At 41.4% G+C, this 21,832-nt stretch overlaps 2 protein-coding genes across 2 annotated transcripts in view; one reads left to right on the top strand and one right to left on the bottom strand.

Annotated features, from left to right (window-relative positions):
* The window catches only part of GTF2F2 (general transcription factor IIF subunit 2), a 268,355-nt gene that overhangs the window by 88,519 nt on the left and 158,004 nt on the right, over positions 1 to 21,832 (top strand). The window lies entirely within an intron of this gene.
* On the bottom strand, positions 7,235 to 9,277 carry KCTD4 (potassium channel tetramerization domain containing 4). The gene has a single exon (XM_068265220.1). The coding sequence runs from the start codon at positions 9,095 to 9,097 to the stop codon at positions 8,324 to 8,326; it is 774 nt and encodes a 257-aa protein (XP_068121321.1). The 5' UTR covers positions 9,098 to 9,277; the 3' UTR covers positions 7,235 to 8,323.

The raw sequence follows: 21,832 nt of genomic DNA, 5'->3' as shown, positions 1-21,832 counted from the left end.
TCATACATGCATTACTATCTATGCCATGTACCTGCATCGTCTGGAAAAGTCATGCAGATTGGGAGTTTGTGCTCCGTCACCATAGAATACAATGTGTAACTTACCCTGATGTTAACATTGGGCCCGTCACCATGTCTGTTGTAGAAAACGGTCTGCTACCTTTCTGGTGTGAGACAAGTCATATGATTTAACTTGAGAGCTTTTCACGAAGACTGTATAAGGTATTATACAGGTTGTATTAGGTTGTTGCGACCTTTCAGGACTTGTCCTTCACCAATTTGAAAGGAGAATTTGTGATTTTAGTGAAACCAAGCTTTCAAAATGACTTTTTCTCAGATAACCAATGCAATATTATAGTGCAGACAGACATAAAACAGGCCTGATAAAATCTGTACTCAGACGCTCAATCTCGGTCACTGTAACCAAGTGAGTGATCATTTGAGTGACAGTTTTCTAAATAAGGGTTGTAGAGACTCACTGCTTGGCCATACCTGAGGATCCTGCTCTGATCTATGGAGAGGGGAGGGGGAAGAACAATCAGAAGATCACTGACTGGTACCTGGTGGCAAGAAAAATAATATGGGAAGATAGAGCTTGTTTGACTTGATGACCAACTAAATGATGTCATAGGATGGCTGTGGAGATGCTAGATTTTTGCACAAGATGATCAAGAACGATCTTCTGTAATAACGCGTAGCTGAAGTGCATCGTATTGCAAACTACTTGAAACGGAGAGTACAATGTAAAGTGTACATAATAGCTGCCAAGGGAGATCACCTTGGAACAAAGATACAATAGAGATTCTGTGATTATGGACAAGGGAGCATGACTTGAGAAACATTTCCTTCACTCTTTTAAAAAATTACTAATGCAAAGGACTCAACCCACCGCCACTCAAGGCCAGGTAGAGTCCTGGGTTTTTCATTTGTTGAGCATCTTTGAAAAAAAAATTACAACAAAAAAAAATATATTTTTTTTTCCCCTGTTATGATGATCGTTCACCTTTTTTAATTTTTTATGAATCTGAAACCTAGCAATGTGCAGTTGAGGCATTCTGACTCTGCTTCATCATCACTGGCTTTACATGCTTGTTGCAGACTGGTCCCTCACAAACTTCTAGAGCCCAGAGATCAGTTTAATGCCTGGTACACACCATGCAATTTTCCGTCAGATTTTGGGTCAAAACTATAATTTAAAACAGGTCCAATCTGTTTTCAGATCATTTTTCTGATCGACTTTGTACAGTAGTGATCAGAAAATCGATAGCAAATCAGATTGGACCTGTTGAAAATGTTTTCCCGAAATCTGTCGGGAAATTGCATGGTGTATCAGGCATAACAGGCAGGCAACTGGCATTTTTTGTTTTCAAAACATTCATAATCTACTCACTTTAGGGTTCCTTCAGAGGGAAATTTTGTTTAAATAAACATGAAAATTACCACAAACTTATATACCCCTTCCACTAGTCTTTTTGCAGTTTAGTGTTTATATTTAACTTTTTATTGCGCAGCCAAGTTGCAAAACTTACCATAAGCACAAATTGCTTTGCAGCCTTAGCAACAGTATGCACTTTGTGTATTCTGTTCAGAGTACATTTGATATGAGTGTATTAAGAAATCCCCTCCTTTCTGCAGGAGTGAGAAGCTGCCCAGATGTTGTGCCATTGGATGAAACGGCCATGCATCCATTGCTGCACACAGCGTACTGCTGTATGCATTCGTAGCGTACACCATTCCCCAGGAATCTATGCCAGAAATGTATTCATAGATTTCAGCTCTGCATTCAATACCATAATAACATTGCTGCAACACAGCAAGCTCTCCAAACTAAACATACCTGAACTGATCTGCAAATTGATAACCAATATCTTGACCAACAGGAGACAGCAGGTTAGACCTGAGAAGCACACCTCAAGTTCTTTGACAGTCAGCACTGGAGCACCCCAGGGCTATGTGCTTTGCCCACTGCTCTATTCACTGTACACCAATGACTGCATCTCCACAGATCTATCCGTGAAGGTTTTGAAGTTAGCAGATTACACAACAGTAGTTGGTCTCATACAAAATGGGGATGAGTCGGCATACAGGCTTGTAGTAATGCAGCAGCAAACTTGAATCTGATTTGCTGTATGCTTGTTCAGGGTCTACGGCTAAAGATATTAGAGGCAGAGGATCAGCAGGATAGCAAGGCAACTGGTAATTTTAAAAAGGAAATAAATATTGCAGCCTCTATTTCCCTCTTGTTACAGTGTTGTCCTTTAAGACCCCCCCCCACACACACACACCTCCCCCTAATCATAAACTGACTCACAGTGACCTGAGTAGAGTCATTCAAATTGCTTGGAGCCATAATCTCCAACAACTTAAAATGGGATAACAATACTGTCACTATCATCAAGAAGGCGCAACAGAGGATGTACCACCTACGGCAGCTGAAAAAGTTTGGCCTACCACAAAATATAATGGTACAGTTCTGTACTGCAATCATTTAATCCATCATGACATCCATATATGACTGTCTGGTTCAGCTCCTGCTCAGTACTAGAAAAGGTGAGACTGCAGCGCATAATTCGATCAGCAGAAAGACTGATTGGCTGTGGCTTCCCTTCCCTGCAGGACCTTTACGCGAACATGAGCTAAGATTGCCTCTGACCCTTCACACTGTTCACTCTTCACATCTTCCAACTTATGCCTTCAGGGGTATGATACCGGTCAGTTGCAACAAAAACTTCCAGGCACAGGAACAGTTTCTTCCCTCAGGTGGTAGCCATGCTTAACGCGGAACCACGCTAGAGCTGCTAGGACTGGAAAGAATTATGGTACAGAACCAAAAATGAACACTTATATACTGTTCTTGACCTGCAGTTACCTACACTTTGTGTCCTTATATTGCTTTTGTCTGTGTCTGTTAAAGGAAACCAGAGACGTGACTTACAGTTGTATTTTTACTTACCTGGCTTCCTCCAGCCCCATGAGGTGCGTGGACTCCCTCGCCGTCGGCTCCATTCTCCTGTTATCCCCCTCGGTAATCTGGGGCGCACTCCTGTCTCACTCCCGCAGTCAGTGTTCTACTCCTGCGCAGTACTAGTGCGCAGGCACAGAACGCTCCCAGGCACAGGAGTGCAGCGGGGGTGCGTGTGCGGCTGGTTAGCGCGTACACAGAATTACACAACTGGCCGCGACTGGCCAGATTACCGGGAGGAATAAGAAGTGAACCAAGCGGCCAGAGAGTATAGCAAGGGAGCCCACACACCTCATGGGGCTGGAGGAAGCCCCAGGTAAGTATAAATACACCAGTAGGTTACGTCTCGGGTACAGTTGTGCAAAACAGATTATACCATTAGTTGGCGCCTTATCGATTTTTTCAGCACTGGGATTAATCCACTCATTGGTATCCAACTTGAACAGTCTCATCTGCATTTTTCTCTAGGATACACTGTGTCGGAGGCTTGTTTTATTTTATGTGCACATAAAACCAAAGTAATGCTTGGCACATACGTAATGAAACTGGGAGCTGAACTAAAAACCCATTTTTTTTTCTCCGCAAAAGTGTATTTAGTATTACTTTGCCACCCGCTGTGCTGCTTACCTTGTGTATGGGTTATACAGTAATTTAATTGTCTGTAGTGTCTGAAATACTTTCAAAAATGAATTCTGGAGGAAGTGGTTTTAATTACTCAGGAGAAAATCACAGTTAAGTGTGTTAGTGATAGCAGGGCGTGGTTGTTTCAGCACTTAGTACTGAATAGGGTTATGTGCATGTAAAAGTAGTATATTATTGATAGCTCTTTTTAACATTATGTGAATAAAGTCGTTTTTATTCTGTGTGCTCTGCTGTTAAAATATTAGTGTACTGACTCTTAAGTGTGCTTAATATAACCAATAATGGTTCCCTGATCAATAATACAGTATACTTGCATTATTTATTTTACCCATTTTACCCTCCCCCAATCTTTTTAAGATAAGACAGTTCAATACCATTGTGTACAGTATAAGCTGTTACAGTGTCTTTATACTGCTAGTAAACAAATGTATAAATGCACACATACACGTGCATTTATACACTGCAGGAACAACGCTCGTCTCGGTTTTGCTTGCTGATAACGTTGCGCACCCAATCAATCTCGGCGGCTCAACATCTTGCGGCATGTCCAATCGACATGCTCGGCCTGAAATTGGTCGCATCATCGATTGGGCATGCACTTGGCAACGCAGATTTTCATCTGAATCGATAATTATCGAAACGGATGATCGATCGGCTGCTAAGTCCCTAGATGTATGGGTACCCATACAGTGCTGATCTCTTGATATTGACCCTACTATTTAAACAATTGTAAAATGACTTGTACACTCATTTTGATATCTCTTTTCAAGTGCTGGATACATGTATGGATGGCACTCATTTTTGTTTTAAGTAAGCAGTGGCTGTGAGGTTGTATTTTATACCATAAAGTAAATCGTTTATACATTTATATTACATTACTGATGCGATCCGTATTTGAAGTTCTGCTAAGCACATGTGTACATTGTCCTATCCTAGCATTACCTAAACATGTCTACGACTGAAACATGTTTAGTGTGAGCTAGGTAGTCTTTATGGTTTTGCTGTCAAAAGGACTATGCATTATCATAAAAAATATAGGATGAGTTCACACTATGCAAGTTGCTTTTTGCTGCATGTGAATGCACTACCCATACAGTTGCATCAGCATGTTCACATCTCTGCATCGTAACTGACTACGTTATCCAAACACTTTCTACAGGGCGTTTCTGGTTAACTTATGCAGCCACATGGATCTCACATAGCATTTGCTCATGCCATGAAATATAACCTGCAGAGTATATGCTTTGTTATGCCCATAGTACCACACATAGGGGAATTTACATTCCCTAAAGTCACAAATAAATACAGAAACTAGGAGCCAGTTTGTTCAATCCAGGATCCACTTCTGTTAAAATTGCACACAGTAAAGCTTAAAATGTGCATGTCAGCTGTACTTTGACCACTTTGCTTCTGAGATTTGTCCAGCCCTTTTTTATTTACACTTTCTGCCCCTGTTGAACACATTTTTAATGTGTAGACAGTGCGTGTGAAGAATTCTCCTGAAAGTGGTCCTAGGCAATTATAAAAACCTGGATGAGGTTCAGCCCCTTTAAGAAGCAATCCATAGTTAAAATCAAGTTTGACCATAGCTGGCCTTAATGGCAATCGCATGCAAAGTACAGTATGTACCTGAATAATCCATAATTCTAGATTGCTGGAGACATTTCATTTATGGAAATGAGAAATATCTGAATTTTTAAAGGGCTAAGAACATAAACCACACCTGAAACGAGGGATATGGAGACTGACATATTTTTTTCTTTTAAACAATTCTGGTTGCCTGGCAGTCCTGATAATCCTCTACCTCTTATGCCTGTTACACACCATGCAATTTTCTGTCAGATAGACTAGTCAAATCGATTATTTCTGATAGGTCTGTCTGATTTTGGCTCGTTTTTCTGATAGATTTTGTATAGAAGTTACTGGAAAATCTCTCAGAAATCAGATCAGACCTGTCAGAAATGATCCATTCCAACTGTTTTTTTGACTAGAAATTGTATGGTGTGTACCAGGCATTACACTTTTATACATAGACACTGAACAAGCCTGCAGATCAAATGTTTCTGCCAAAAATCTTTCAAGATTAGCTGCACGCTTGTTTCAGGTGTGCAATTCAGACAATACTGCAATAGAGATCAGCAGGACTGCCAGGCGACTGGTATTGATTAAAAGTAAATAAATATGGCTGCCTCCAAATATCCCTCACTTCAGGTTCCCTAGCGGTACTGACAGATTATCCGTCCATACAAAATATGCTGTGAACAGTATAAACGTGCATACACATAAATACTGTCCTGCACTGTATACTAGACCCTTGTTTGACACATTTTGGCAAGTTACAGGAAAAAAAAAAGTTATAAAAATTAATTTTATCACTTTGTGCACAGAAATCCTGGGTAAATTGAATGCCAGGGAGGTTAAAAAAACCTGCTATAAATGGATAGAGAGCAAAATTCTTCGTTATTTGATCTGTGTGAAAGTGCAGTTGAGGTGATGTAATGAAAATCTGCTAAAAATGGGCGCTCTGAGCTAGTTCACAGTGCTCAGTTTTCTTGCAGAATCATTCTGCATGTCAGCTCACTGCTCATACAATTCTATGGGCCTGTTCACAGTAGTGTGTTATAACGGATCACATTATTCAAACTCGCTGCCTGCAGATTGTATTAAAGTCTATGCCCATTCTCCATTGCAGTTCAGTCATTATAACATGTCTATTATGCAACTGACCACTGCAAACCTAGCCTCAATTTATATTTGGTTGTTATTGAGCAAATTGAGGACAGCTTTATTCTAATCAACATGGTAGCTGTACCCGATAAACACCTTTTTTAGCTTTGGTTTGCATTAAAGTACTTTTAAAGTGAGAGGCTAATGTCATATTTTTTTCTCCCTCTTAAACAATACCAGTTGCCTGGCATCCTGCTGATCTTTAATGCACCCAGTAGAGTCTGAATCAGACACCTGAAACAAGCATGCAGCAAATCCAGTCAGAGCTCAGTCAAACATCTGATCTGCATCAGCTTGTTTAGGGTCTATGGCAAAAAGTATTAGAGACAGAAGATCAGCAGGACAGCCAGGCAATGTGCATTGTTTAAACGAAAATAAATCAATGGCATATCTATCTTACTTCAGGTGTCCTTAAAGCAATACAAAAGATGTCAGCATCACTGATCTGATATTGCATCAGGTGTCAGGTTACAGGTAATGTAATATTGAGATGTGCAAGGACAATGATAAAGACCCTCTGATGGTGTATAATACTGTACAACACCAAATCTGCACTTCAGAGAAAAGCACAGTTACTGTACATTTCTCTGTTTTCCAAGCCTCCAATTCCACTATCGGTTATTAGTGTTAGGATATTCATACAGGTAGTTCATTCTTTTTGCTAAGATTTTACTGACTGCACCTTTTTTTGCATGTGCAAATCAATCCACTTTTGATAGAACTTGAAGACAAGTTTTTACTGCTTTAGTGTATTTTAATTTCTCAGCTCGTATTTTTTTTTTTGTGTGTGGATTATCATTAATCTCTGCAGTAAATGGTTCATGCTACTGGTTGTTTTTAAAACAGGAAAATATGGGTTATGCACTTTGTCTGCTATCATGCATACTTACATATAATACGTCAATTTTACTTATATTGTTTATTTAACTCCTAGTCAGAGTAAAAAAAATGACAGATCTATCATACTTGCTTTTGTTTACCCATAATAACACTTGCTAGATAATATTACTGTGCAAATAAATAAATTTAATATCTGATAAGTATTTTTCAATCAGTGCAAAACATTATCAATAGGATTTGGCTCTCCAGCTGTTAGGAACCTACTCATGGCTCTTTTGGCACAATAGAACAGCTCAAAAGCTGCAGACTTTGAAGCCTGCCCTACAGTAATAGTTGAATAACAATTAGACCACAAAAAGTAAAAAGTTAGTTTTCAAGGAACCTTGGCTGTTGGAAACCTGGGATATGTGTTGTCCATTCATTGTGCAGTTCTTAAATGTTACAATGTAACATGTTTTACCTTAACTAACCCTTAACTAGCTGAGTGTAAACATGCACCGACAGAGAAACATTTTATGACCCTAAATATTCATGCACAGAAAAAGTATTTTGTAAATGATTCATATCTTGTAAACCGTTTACACATTCAAGCTGTCTGGCGTATTCGGAAAACAAAGCAGCCTTGAAAAGCAATCATCCTCCAAAGGAGTGTTCATTATCTGATTTGTCAAACACGCCTGCCGTGATATAATGCTAGTTAACTGTGGTCGGAGAATAAATGGTTTCCACCACATCCAGTTTATTGTGCTGAAGCTGAAGGATTGTGCTTAATATTTGGAGAGAGAGTCTGTAACTCTGTACAGCAGTGTGTGTAGCTTTTATTCCCATCGGTACACACAACATTTCAGCTACACTGTTTGGGTGAATGTCAGTGGGGAGGACAGATCGTTTAACACTTGTATGTACAGTGCCCATGTTCTTCACAGCATGAGTCAATGACTCGCACATAAGGAAGATGTTTGAATGCAGCATAAAACCATCAGGAGAACTTCGTGTTCAGGTTCAATGTACATACCACTGTCTCTTGTATAGTAACTGACAGCAGATCTTCCTCTCTTGCTAGGTGCGCTTTGTCTCGCCAGTCTGCTGCCACTGCTACCGTGTAATGAAGCTTGGCTGCATGCTCGACTCCCTTTGTTTAGTGATAGAGCAATTACTTGATAAAATGAAGTGCATCGCTCTGAACAATTGACCCTTTTGAGCAGTCCAAGCTGGTCAGAAGTCTGAACCCACATTTGAGTGCCATCATTATGGCTTCAAACTTAAGTGTTTCCAAGGTACAGACAAAAGTGTTGTCTTCCTTGAGAACCAGGCGCGTCCCATTTTCCGATTTGATGAAATATTTAAATTGAATAACGTTGGAGGAGATGCAGAACTCCTCAGGAAATCCATCCAGCCTGCTTTTTGATACAAGGACGATGCGAGCTTTGATCCTGGATATGAAGTCGGGAGCGTTGCAGAATATGCGCAGCCCTTGAGACCGGTCATGATTGTCTGTTATCTCCAGGAAAGTAGTCTCCCTGGCTGCCTGCTGCTCCTTCTCCCATCTGGTTTTCACTGCATCGTTCAGTGCCTTCAGCTTGAAGAAGTCTGCCTCCTGTGCCAGGAGCTGGTTCTCTTGGAAGCCCTCAGGTAACAAGAGTTCCCCATTCCGGAGAAAGTTTAACACATGCCTGAACAATAGCCCATCCCTGTCAATGAAGTAGTGTCCATCTGTATCAATGGGACAGAAAATCTTCTTGTTCACCACTGCTTCAAGGTAAGAGTCTGGATACTTGGACAAGGTCTGCTTTTGTGTGATATAAAGATATCCCCCGACATTAAGTGTGACGAGAGCCGTCTTGCAGTTTGCGCTCTGTTCCCCGTCCTCGGAATTGTGGCATTTGTCATCGTGCTCCTTCTCCCGTCTGTTGGTTCTGCGTTCCATCCTGTGCAACAGTGTGCCACCAGATCTAGCTGGCCTTGCTCTTGTTTGGTTTGAAAGGAAAATAAAAAAGAGCCGTATTCAGTTCTGCCACAATGATGGAATGAAAATGCTGCCAGCATTGCATGAGCTGTCAGCTAGCTTTTGCAGTAGGTGGCGTATGAGCTATGCAAACAGCGAGGTACTAGCAATACAGCTGGGGAAGGAAGCATTTGCATTTAACTGTGTGAGGGAACATGCTCAGTGTGGATTTTCCTCCCCTTTTGCAGAACTGATTTTTTTTTTCTTGAAAGCAGAGCTTAGTGCCAGTGAAATCAATAACAGTTAGCTGAGGGTCACATATAGCTACGGTGCTGCTGTTCAGGGATTCTTGCTTTTGTATAAGTACCTGATTATAGATACAATTTTGCTCCCAAATCCACTGTTCAGTCCAGACAAAAAAAATAGAAAATAAATCAGTTTCAGGCTTCTAGGAGCTTTGTTGGTTTTCAAATGTAGTGTTTTACCATGTTTAATTAAAATATTTTTTATTTTAATTGGAACAAAAAGTGGTTAGCACCCACTTGTTTTTTCTGTGTGTAACAAAAAATAAATAAAATCTTAACAAATGAAATTGGCATGGACAATATTTTTTGGATCTTTACCCTAATATTTGCTGCACAATCTTTAGAGGCAACTGCTGCTAATATCAATTCCTGTAGCTTATAGACAATTAAATACAGACTTCTTCACCTATAAGCCGGTAGCTGGGCACAGTGTTCCTCAGAAAACTCGTAGTGATGGCACAAATTGATTGCAGACGAACATTCAAAAGGTCCGTGTTTGCCCCATGTTAAAATGGGGAGCAAATGCAAACATCATGTAACGTTCGCCACAAACCGTTTGTGCCATAACTATCCCTGAGTTGGTTAGGTTGAAAGAATACCGTCTCCAGACTGCACAATTCATTTTCTTTCCCCTGGGATTCAAATCAGGGGTCATAGAAGGCCAATTCAGAATAGTCCGTTTTTGTTTTTAGCTATTGGTAGGTGGTCTCAGCTATGTGTATTGGGTCATTATCCTGTTGTCTGATTCATAATCTGTGACTAATGCAGAGCTTTCACACACTGGGCAGTACAGTTTGCTCCAGAGTGTCTTCATAGGCTTTCATTTTCATTCTTTCTTAAACTCAAGACACCCAGGGCCAGATCCTATTCACAAAGTTTTCTCCTGGGATATTTTTTATCTTCTGTTAAAAATAACTTTTCAGCACTCTGCAATAGAAAAAAGTATTTAAATAGTAGGTGAAAAAGTATGTTCACCACCAGCAAGCCAGAAAATTCTTAAAATAATTTGAGCAATACTTTTTCACTTTTTGTTACTTTTTCAATTTCAGAGTCCTGAAGTTATTTTAAACAGAAGATGAAGAATTCTCTCCTAGACAAAAACTTAGGAGAAAATGTGAATTGAATAAGGGCCCCTGTGCCAGATGAAACAAAGTAGCACTAACAACCCTCTTCCTTGTTTCACAACAGGTATATTTTTTTTCTTTGAGAGCTTTATCTTTTTCATCTGTGTCCCTAGAGCTGATGCGACTTACCAAAAAGCTACAGTTTAGTCTCACCTGTCCAATGGGCATGCATGTCTTTTTTTATTTTTTTCTTATTAAAAATTAGGTTAAAGAACATGTGTTAAACATGTGGTAAACCATTAACATCTACATAATGCTGATCATTTTCCACCTTGCTGCATTGCCACATTAGATTGTGTTGTACAATACATGTCTATAGTTATTGCAATTAATATATTGAAAATATCTGGCTGGCTGGGTCCTACTTTCCTGTCGAGATGGCATTGCAATGTTGTTTTGGACATACCTGGCCTTTGGTCGCTGTCAAAACTCTTCTTCCTATCCCGTACATTCTCAAGGTAGTTAAGGAGGAACTGTGAAGTGGGACTAGCCACCCTTTCCGTGTGAGAGCAAAGGTGACTCAGCCCACCTTTGTCCTCTGCTGAGAGATTTTTTTTTCATAGCAAGCACTGCATCTACAGCTCTGCAGAGGTGCAGGGAGTGTTTTGGAGTGGGGATAGGATAACCCATAAACCTGGCAGTATGTGCTTTGAGGGCTGGAACCCACAAGAGCGTTTTTTTGAGCATTTTGGCAGCGCTGCGATACGCTAGCGTTTTGCCAAAACGCTCAGCTGATGTTAATGGATGGGGCAACTTTCACAGGAACGTTTGCGTTTCCCAGAAACGCAAACGCAGGACCTGCAGCATTTTGGGAGCGTTAGCGCTTCAATGTAAAGTATTGAAACGCTAGCAGAAACGCTCAGCAAAACCTAAACTGAGCGGTTTTGCTAGCGTTTTGCGGTTCAGAACACTGGAACAAAATTAAAAATAATTCACAGGACCAATCAGGATAAAAACGCGAAACGCAAAATGCTACACAACCGCTGAGGAAAAAAATACACTGTTGCAAAACGCGACCGAAAACTCGCATGAATCCGCTTGCAAACCGCTCAGGCAAAACGCTAGCGGTTGCGTTTTGCGTTTGCGGATTTCAGTGGGTTCCAGGCCTTAAAGCCCATTAAAATTCTGTGATGATGATTGACAATTCTTATTTCTCCCTTTTTGTTGAGTGCATGCGAAGAGAACTTGGCAATTCATCGAAGTGTGAAGAACTTAGCTTGTAGTATCATCAATAAACAAAAATAGACATGTCTCTTTAATATAGCAGTTTTTTTTTTTTTTTTTTGGTAGAGTATGATTTTTTTTTTTTTTTTTTAAGATTACCACATTAAAGAGAATCTGTACTCTAAAATTCTTACAATAAAAAGCATTCCATTCTATTCATTATGTTCTCCTGAGCTCCTCTGTGCTGTTTCTGCCACTCCCTGCTGCAATCCTGGCTTGTAATTGCCAGTTTTAGGCAGTGTTTACAAACAAAAGACATGGCTGCTAAGCAGCTTGTGATAGGCTGAGAGGAGCTCAGTCTGTGACTCACACAGAGCCTGCAGGGGGCGTGGAGAGGGGGTGTATAACTTCTATCACAAGCAGAGCAGCACATTCCTGCCTGAGTGCCTGAGCCCGACAGAGCTGACAAAGGAAAGAAGATTAGATTATATAACAGAGATAATACATCCACTGTGCAACTAGGAAAGGCTGCAGTAAGACAGACCACATTAGAACAGGTATAGGAACTTATAGGATAGAAGAAATAAGGCTGAACATTTTGTTACAGAGTCTCTTTACATGGAAGTCTCTTTACAGTGCTCTACACATGGAAAACTGGTAACGAGCTCCTACTGTGTGTATCTGATTACCCAAGGAGCTAGACAGGAAGCTTCTGGGTTGTCCGTATTCAGCAAAGAGTACAGATTTCAGGCTGGCAAAGAAGTGCAATTAAAGCATCAGTCCATTTGGAAATTCATAGCTGGCTGCAATTTGGAATTGGAAATATTTCTGATAACATTATGTTGTAAACTCTTGTAGAGCACTGATATGTGTAGCATTTTTCACTAAAAGTGGAATTTCAGTTAAATTGCAGAGTTGTAAGCTAAAAAGACAGTATATTTTGCTTGCGTTCATCTCATTGATCTAATCGCTTACAGGCTAATTTAGAAAACAAATAGAAGCTGCTCCTCTGATGTGCATGAAAAGATATTTGATATGAGCACAGTCTGCTGTCAGTACTCTGCACTGCACATCTCATTTTAGTAAATCACCCCCAAGACTAGTAATAAGATCTTAGAGATCACACTTAGGAGATTGGGTCATGCTCCGTATCCTTTAAGTCATTACTTTCACTTGCTTATAGCAAGATATTTTGCCAGAAGACAGCCTAAGGTGTGTTTTCTGTGAATCTCTTGCCATTAACTGAGCGTTGCCTGGCTGTGCACTGGGAATAGTGCATTCTGGATCAACTGTATGAACTTGGTAATGCGGCTTTTCTGCATGCAGCATCTTCACTTGGCAAGGGAGTTGGAATTGTATGTTTAATCCATTTTGGGGACGTAAGAACAATGAAGCTGATTAACAAATTCATGCTAACCTATTTTTCAAGAAAGCCATGTAAAATATGAATGAATGCATGCCCCTTTTCAGGCTGCTAGGCAGGATATAGCTCAAGGAGATAGAAACATCTTTATAATTACTAAGTGTTGTCTGCTGCCTCTGGCTATTTCATGACATTGTTTTGTTGCTATGTATTCTTTCTTTTATGCACAGTATGATCTTTAATGGGGGCTAAAGTTTACGCCTAGAGAACTGCAATCTGTACTCCAGGCAGAAATATTTTCTTTTTAAAAGCTGTGTTTATGTATTGCTAAAAAGATTAGTTGTTTTGGTTATTGTTTCCATTTCGTTCTCTGTGCTTTTCCTAAATTCTGCATCTTAGCATTAAATCTAGCCATCTTTAACCACCCTACGACTGCATCACGCCGAAGGGCGTGATCGCAGCGGCAGCCCCAAGACCCTGCCTAACGCCAATTGGCGTCAAGTCCTGGGGCGGGGTTTTGCAGGAGCTCTGCTCCGTCAGCAGTCTCCCAGTGGCGACTGTGAGATGGTGAGACCGCCATCTATTTACAGTGTACAGCGCTGCGTTCTACCTCTGGAGGCAGGAAGCGATCCGCTGTCATAGGCTGAAGCCTATGATAGCCGATCTCGCTGATTGGCTGGCAGGGGAGAAGAGGGGGGGTTTAGAATAAAATTTGTTTAAAGAAATAAATAAATATTTATAGAAAAAGAAACAAACATTGGGGGAGCAATCAGAGCCCAGCAACAGAAAGCGCTGTAGGTGGGCAGAAGTGTGTGTGTGTGTGTGTGTGTTCACTTGTGTGCTGTATGGCCCTGCAGCGAGGCCTTGAAGCTGCAGTGGCCTAAATAGGGAAGAAATAGCCTGGTCACTAGGGGGTGTATGCATAGGGTCCACCAGTGGTTAATGACATAGTTCTAGTTCAGCATCCTACTCTTTTAATACGGTGCATCCAGAAAGTATTCACAGCGCATCACTTTTTCCACATTTTGTTATGTTACAGCCTTATTCCAAAATGAATTAAAATCATTTTTTCCTTCTTCAGAATTCTGCACACAACACCTCATAATGACAACATGAAAAGTTTACTTGAGGTTTGGCAAATTTATTAAAAATAAAAAAACTGAGAAAACACGAGTACATATCATAAGTATTCACAATTTTTTGTTCAATACCTTGTCGGTGCACTTTTGGCAGCAATTACAGCCTCAAGTGTTTTTGAATATGATGCCACAAGCTTGGCACACCTATTCTTGGCCAGTTTCGCCCATTTCTCTTTGCAGCACCTCTCAAGTTGCATCAGGTTAGATGGGAAGCGTTGGTGCACAGCCATTTTAAGATCTCTCCAGAGATGTTACATTTGATTCAAGTCTAGGCTCTCGCTTGGTCATTCAAGGACATTCACAGAGTTGTCCTAAAGCCACTCCTTTGATATCTTGGCTGTGTGCTTACGGTCATTGTCCTGTTGAAAGATAAACCGTCGCCCCAGTCTGAGCTCAAGAGCGCTCTGGAGCAGGTTTTCATCCAGGATGTCTCTGTACATTGCTGCACTCATCTTTCCCTTTCTCCTTACTAGTCTCCCAGTTCCCGTCACTGAAAAACATCCCGACATCATGATGCTGCCACCCCCATGCTTCACTGTAAGGATGGTATTGGCCTGGTGATATGAGGTGGCTGGCTTCCTACAAACGTGACGCCTGGCATTCACACCAAAGAGTCCAATCTTTGTCTCATCAGACCAGAGAATTTTGTTTCCCGGGGTCTGAGAGTCCTTCAGTTGCCTTTTGGCTATCTCCAGGTGAGTTGCCATGTGCCTTTTACTGAAGAGTGGCTTCCATCTGGCCACTCTACCATACAGGCCTGATTGGTGATTTGCTGCAGAGAGGTTTGTCCTTATGAAAGGTTATCCTCTCTTCATAGAGGACCTCTGGAGCTCTGACAGTGACCATCGGGTTCTTGTTCACCTCCCTGACTAGGGCCCTTCTTAGTTTAAATGGATGGCCAGCTCTTGGAGGAGTTCTGGTGGTTTTGAGCTTCTTCCACTCTCGGATAATGGAGGCCACTGTGCTTATTGGGACCTTACTTGTACTTATGTACATGTGCTTTCTCTTTTTTTTTTTTTTTTTTTTATTAAATTTGCAAAGTAAACTTTTATTTCACATTGTCATTATGGGGTGTTGTGTGTAGAATTATGAGGAAATCAATTTGTTTAATCCATTTTGGAATAAGGCTATCATATAACAAATTGTGGAAAAAGTGAAGTGATGTAAATACTTTTAAGATGCACTGTATTTGGAATGGTAGATTAGTATTCATCATTATGGCACAATATTTTGTGCGTTGGTTGTCTATTCTTTTTGTAACACATAGGCCTCGATTCATAAAGCATGACCTCATGCGGTAATGCTGAAAACAGCAGACTTTACCGACCACTTGGCAAAATGTCAATTCATAAAGGCTGTTACCGCATGAAAAGCTGACATTACCGACCAGGGAGCTAAATTACCGACTTGGCTGCAGTTACCGACAACACATGTCAGTAAATTGTCAGCAAATGTCAATTCATAAAGCCTTCAACATGCGGTAAGCCTGTCGGTAGTTACCGACACCTCTGGTGAGGTCTTAACAAGTTACCGACAGCTCTGACAGCTCTGATTAATGCAAAGTGCAGAGATCCGAAAGTCTGTTTGATTCATCTGTGGAGAGAGCCAGTGAGCCGTCTGTGTGAATCATTTCAGCAGGCAGGGAAAGACTGTGTGACTCATCTGTCTGAGTCATCAGTGGAAAGAGCCGGCTGTGTGAGTAATTTCTGCAGGCAGGGAAAGACTGTGTGACTCATCTGTCTGAGTCATCAGTGGGAGAGCCAGAGAGAGCCGTCTGTGTGATTCATTTCTGCAGGGCAAAGAGGGAATCGGGACACTGCTCTACTCTACCGCTCAATGGGCTGCGGTAATTTACCGACCTCCAAGGGCAGCTGGGGAAATCTTTATGAATTAGCACACAGACCGGGAAAATACCGAGTGCGGTATTTTCCCGACAAGATTTTTGTTATCGCACTGCTGTTTATGAATCAAGGCCATATATTTAAAGTGCGTGGCCGACATGCCCCTCTAGCTCCATTTACTGTTTAGATGACCTGGCAATTTTACTGGAGAAACAGCTGTCCAAGCTCCTCCCCTTATCTTTTATTGCCCTCATGAGTCTTTGTGAGGACAAATCCTGCTTCTGAGAGTTTAATTCTTTGTGGCAAGTACTGCGGCTAGATGGCATCATATCTTACTGTCACTTCTTGGTGTCTTGGTGCATAACAAAACAAACCAAAAACCAAAAAACAAATAAAAACCCCTTGCCCACGCCCTACCCAGTGTCCTAATAAAGGGATTAAATAAAATTTCTGTTACTGCAGTTGGAGTAGTGATTTCTGTTACTGCAGACGCAGTACCCTCCCTCTAACATGGACGCAATCTCGCACGGAGCGGGTATACGCCGATGCAAAAGACGCGGACCCATCGGGTGTTGGTGATATTACAGAGGCTGTGACCGCTAGGGGCTGGAAGAAGCCCCTGATAAGTAAAGCTGTTTATTTTTTAATTGCCTCGGATAACTTTTAAAGGAAACCAGAGAGGAATGCTTTGGCACAAAATAAACCTATTCCCCTATAGGTTTTACAAAATAAATGCTATAGCTGGTATTTTCGTCACTCTGGTCTGCCGTTTTTTTGTGTTTTTTTTTCTAAAACTCCATTCAAAACACAGTTCATTAGAAAAGCATATTAATTAGTGGGCTGTGTGCAAAATGAAATAACCATTTCTAAAAACCTTTTATGACTAACAAATGCAGATTAAAAAAAAAGTTTTTCAATATACCCTTACGTTAGCAGCTCCTCCCATCACATCACAGCTCTCTGTGATACTGTACGTATACAAAACAGAAAAGCAGAGCCAGAAGGGGGCAGGCTTGGGCTTGAAAAGACATCAGAGAACACAGACTCGGCTATATAATGTTTCCTGAGCAAAGCCAGACTGAATACTCAGTCGGGGATTTTATCAGGGCTGATAACAAGCAGGCTGAACAGTGAAGGATGAAACAGAGAGCAGGGTAGGTGTTTTCTCTAATGTTCCCACTGATCTACAGTATATGATAAATACATGAGGATGCTTCGTCTCTGGTTCACTTTAAAGCTTTTTGTTTGTTTGTTTTTTCAGGAACACTGGAGGACGCTACCAAGAGCCACGTTATACAGCTCTTGGTGCGCTTTTTCTGTGCAATGGATGCGGAGACCACATGATCCGCATCACGTGGTCCCGCCAGCCAATCATCGCACAGGGCGGCGCTCCAGGAAGTAAACACTGCACGTCACACCGTGCAGTGAATATTAATTAGCCATGTGGCTGGCCGAGGAGGAGGAGGGAGGCCTCCTCCTCCAACATTACCGAGCATGTGCAAACAATCTAACGCGGCTAGGCGCATATAACGCACAGCATGCAGCACTTTAACTTGACGTGCTGCGTTATAATGTAACGCAATGTGGGCACTGTGAACAGCCAATTGATTTTTCATTGCTGTGCGGTGGGCTGCGTTACAGGCTGCACTAACGTGCGCCTGTAACTTCCCACTGTGAAAGCAGCCTAAACGTGGCTTTAAAATATTATTCCAATAAAAATTATTTTAGCTGTATTTTAACTTACTGGCATGTCATCATCTTGAATAAATTAATTCTGAGCCTTTTCTAAATGTAAAAGAACTGCAGTTTATGCCGAATCCTGATTGTAAAATTTACTTTTTAAATGTTGCCTTTTTTTTTTTTTGCAAATTAGCTGTGTAAAAGCATGCTGTTGCAATTTAGTTTTTTCCTCCATTTTTGCAGTTAATCGAAAGTATGTTTCTACATTTCCAGACAGATTTGGATCTTTTTGGAATGATTGCCAATATTTTACAAATATCTCTTTTAATTAATTTCCGTGAGTTTCATATTACGTCATGACCCATCTGGAGCAATTTCCCTTTCCATTTTCTTTCTACTTGCATTTAACATGCTAGCACAGCCAATAAGACTGTTAAGTATACCCTTTTAATTCATCTATTAGAGTATCCACGTGCCTTCAAACATGTATGTCATTCTACCGCATCTCCGATAAAAGTGAAGAGTTGATTGAACTGTCCTATTAGAACAGTTTATTTTTCTTTGTGTAGTACAGTAAATTAAAGCTACTTTGCTTTCTTTCTGAAAGGTGCAAGGAACCAGCCTTTTATGGATTATTTTGTACTTGTGTATTATATCGTTGACAGAATTTGAACAGGAGGCTGCCATAATCTATTTACTCACCTGGTGACATCAAACTGTCATTGGAAAGCAGAAGGCGTTAGTTTGCACCAGGTCCCGAGTTGTTGTAATACACTTTTTTCGGAGTTTCCGGGTGACCCATGTGCCTGGCTGCTGTTTTTACTCCTGTCCCCTGATAACTCAGAAGTGCCAGCCAATGCCTTCCGCTGCACGATTGTTGAGTCGACTGTTCCAAGGAGAAGTTACACATGCTTAGAGGCTCAGGCACAGCTGCAGAACATGTAGATGATATGTTAGGCACCGTGGCTGCAGAGGGCGCTGTGGTGGCCAATGGAAACCAAGTGACGCCAATTTCTTCTCTTCAGGAACCTGCATATATGCTTGCTGCCTCCACTGCTTCATCACACCTGCCCATTGGATTTGTTTTCTCCTTCCATAATCAGGGAGACTTCTAGCTTTGCTAGGGCTACTCACATCCCATCTCTTATTTGGGCTGTAAACTAGGAAACCACCACCTAGCCCTACTGCTTCCACAGACACTGAATCGAGGCTACCCAGCCTACCAGGACATCTATATATACAGCTGGCACTTCTGGGGTGTCAAATGGGCAGAAGTGGTTACAGCAGCCTAAGTCAGGAATGGTGCATTACAATGACTCGGGGACAAATGACTCGTTCAAATCAAAGCCAAGTCCTTAGGCTTTCTATCTTGCCAGAGAAGAATATAGAATTTAAACAGGAAGCATTTCTGGCCAGTCGGTGGCACCTCTCCAGTCGCTGTCCTGTGCATGTGCAGTACAAGAATATCTCGTACTGCGCATGTGCAGGATGTTCCCGGTGACGGAAGCATGATTGAGGACATGGAGGCAGTGGCCACCGACTGGCCAGTTGCTGGAAATGAAACTTGCTCGCTGCAGGGGACCCGAGGATCGCGTTGTCTGTGTGGGCACAGGACGTCTGCAGGGGGGACAGTAGAAGTCCCAGGTAAGTTGTTTTTTTTTTTTTTAAATCCTCAGTTAAGGTTCCCTTTAAAGGAGTTTTAGTATCTACTCAGATTATTGTTTGCCTAGAGTTCAGCTTTACATTTTATTTGTATTCCATAAATAATGTAAGGATTTACATGCAAGGGAGTTTAAAGCAAATCTTCATGGAAAAGATAAGAAGAAAACATTTGCAGTGAGAGGAATTTATACTGCGTGCATGTAAAAATGGTACCTGGTAAAAAAGGCGCTGCATATAGCTGCTATTAGTATATTGGTAAAATTACCAATATTCTACTAGTTATAGCTGCTAATTGAATATTGGGCAAATTACTGATATTCTCAGAGTATTTGCTTCCGTTAGTACATCGGTCAGATTACCGAAATTCTAATAGATAATTCTGATAGTAAAATATTGTTAATCTATTTATCTTTATAGACATAGTACAAAACAAATAGTGGGGAGTAAGTATACATATACAATTATAACATCCAGAAATACAAATACATAGATTGTTGGTGTGTGGTTTGAGCCATCACCAATACTGGTGCATGTTCATATGATGAATTACATCAGAATCAGAAACGGTAGACGGAGGTCCTTGTTCTTGCTAGCTTACAATCTAGAGCACAGGTGTCAAACTCCAGGCCTGGAGGGCCAGATCCATGCCAGTATTTAGGATGGGCTGAGAAAGAGAGGAATGTGTTCTACCTGATGGACCACACCTTTCCTGATTCCGGACCATCAATTAATTCGAGTTGTGTTAAAAATGTGTGAGGATCTCGGCCCTCGTAGGACCGGTTTGACATCCCTGATCTAGAGGATAGCGGATGGGAGACATTAGGGAAGGAGACACAGGGGTTTGCAGATGTAGCAGTAAACCTCCACTGCTACCTGTAGCAAATTATAGACTTGTCTGAGTAGGTGTGTTTTGAGAGAACGCTTGAAGGTTTCCAGGCTCGGAGCATGACAGACAGGCTGTTGGGAGAGCATTCCAAAGGAGAGTTTATGCTCCCGAGAAGTCCTGCATGAGAGGAGATGAGTGAGAGGAGATGACTAAGCTAGAGGACAAGAGGGTCTCTTGGGAGGAGTGAAGGATCCCGGTTGGATGTTATCTGGAGATAAGTGAGGAAATGTGAGGTGACAACTTACGTAGAGCTTTGAATAATTGGATGAGGAGTTTAAAGTGGATTATTTGGGTAATAGTTAGCCAGTGAAGAGATTGGCTGAGAGAGGCGGCATCAGATGAACAGGAGGAGAGGTGAATGAGGTGGTAAGCAGAGTTCAGTAGGGACTGGAGAGCCATCAGTCTGATTTTTGGTAGACCGCACAGTAGGATGTTGCGGTAGTCTTTACAGCTATTTTACTATACCCCCCCCCCCCCCGAGCCTAGCCTTAAAGTGTACTGGATTTAGTGGGCACAAATGGGATAGAGAGGCATGTTTTCATCTAAAGGACATGCCTCTATGTCCCCTAAGCATCACTCTTTGTGCCCCTTACTCATCGTTTTAACCCCCCCCCCCCCCAATCTACAGATAGCCAGCTTGTCTGCATACTAATGGGGAAGGGGCATCCTTAGCAGGAAACCCACTCATGGCATTACAAGAAGCAGGAATGGCGGTAATGGACGCTACCTGATCCAACTAACTCCTCTGGCATTTGAGTATGCCGGGAGAAAAGCACAATATTACCAGTTATAGTGTTGATTGTTTCCAGTTGTCATCTTCAGACTTCTGAAGGCAAATTAACATTGCTGGTGACTGACCCTGGAGGATAATACCCCTTAAACAGACCGTGATGTTGCTCCATATCTACTAATAGGAATTGTGAGATAGGGAAGAGAGTAGTGACATTGTAAGTCAAAGCCACTTCCTCCCCATATCATCTGACAGGAAGTGTGAGAACATTGCAATCACCACTGGCTTCTCCCTTCCTGATTATGCACCACTAAACTGCTTCATAAATGTGAATATGGTGAGAGTAGGGACTGTAATGGGTGAGGGGTGTAGGAGTACTTCTCTCCGCAGGCAAAGTTTTCTCATTTCTCCTCTTTGTATTAATATGCAGGTATATAATAACAATTGCAGGAGTCGTCTATGCTTCTTGTTTCTTAAGTATTCCTTGAGGATAAAAGCTAATGCTCAATGTAAGAGTTATATGAAATCAGTTTCTCCATGAACAAGAAGCCCTACAGCGCCTGATATTTTGTAAAACCTTCCAGTTAAGACCCCAAATTCTTCAGAACTCTCATCTTTGCTCAGATACAAAACCAAATCCCTATGACCAGCTGCAAGGTAATCCTCATTAAACGGAACAATATAAAAGGAAATGTAATGCCTCATAGACTTGGTACAATGACAGTTGCTATGGCAACTGACAACATGGCCATCGTTTGTCCACCCCGGTATAGTTGTCCGGGTTATTTCATTTGATTGCAGGCTGATGGCTGAAGCACTGGAA

The sequence above is a fragment of the Hyperolius riggenbachi genome, chromosome 2 (genome assembly GCF_040937935.1).
Source record: "Hyperolius riggenbachi isolate aHypRig1 chromosome 2, aHypRig1.pri, whole genome shotgun sequence".
In the NCBI taxonomy this organism is placed as follows: domain Eukaryota; kingdom Metazoa; phylum Chordata; class Amphibia; order Anura; family Hyperoliidae; genus Hyperolius; species Hyperolius riggenbachi.
Note: the sequence above shows the minus strand (reverse complement) of the source record. Positions and strands in the feature narration are given on the sequence as shown.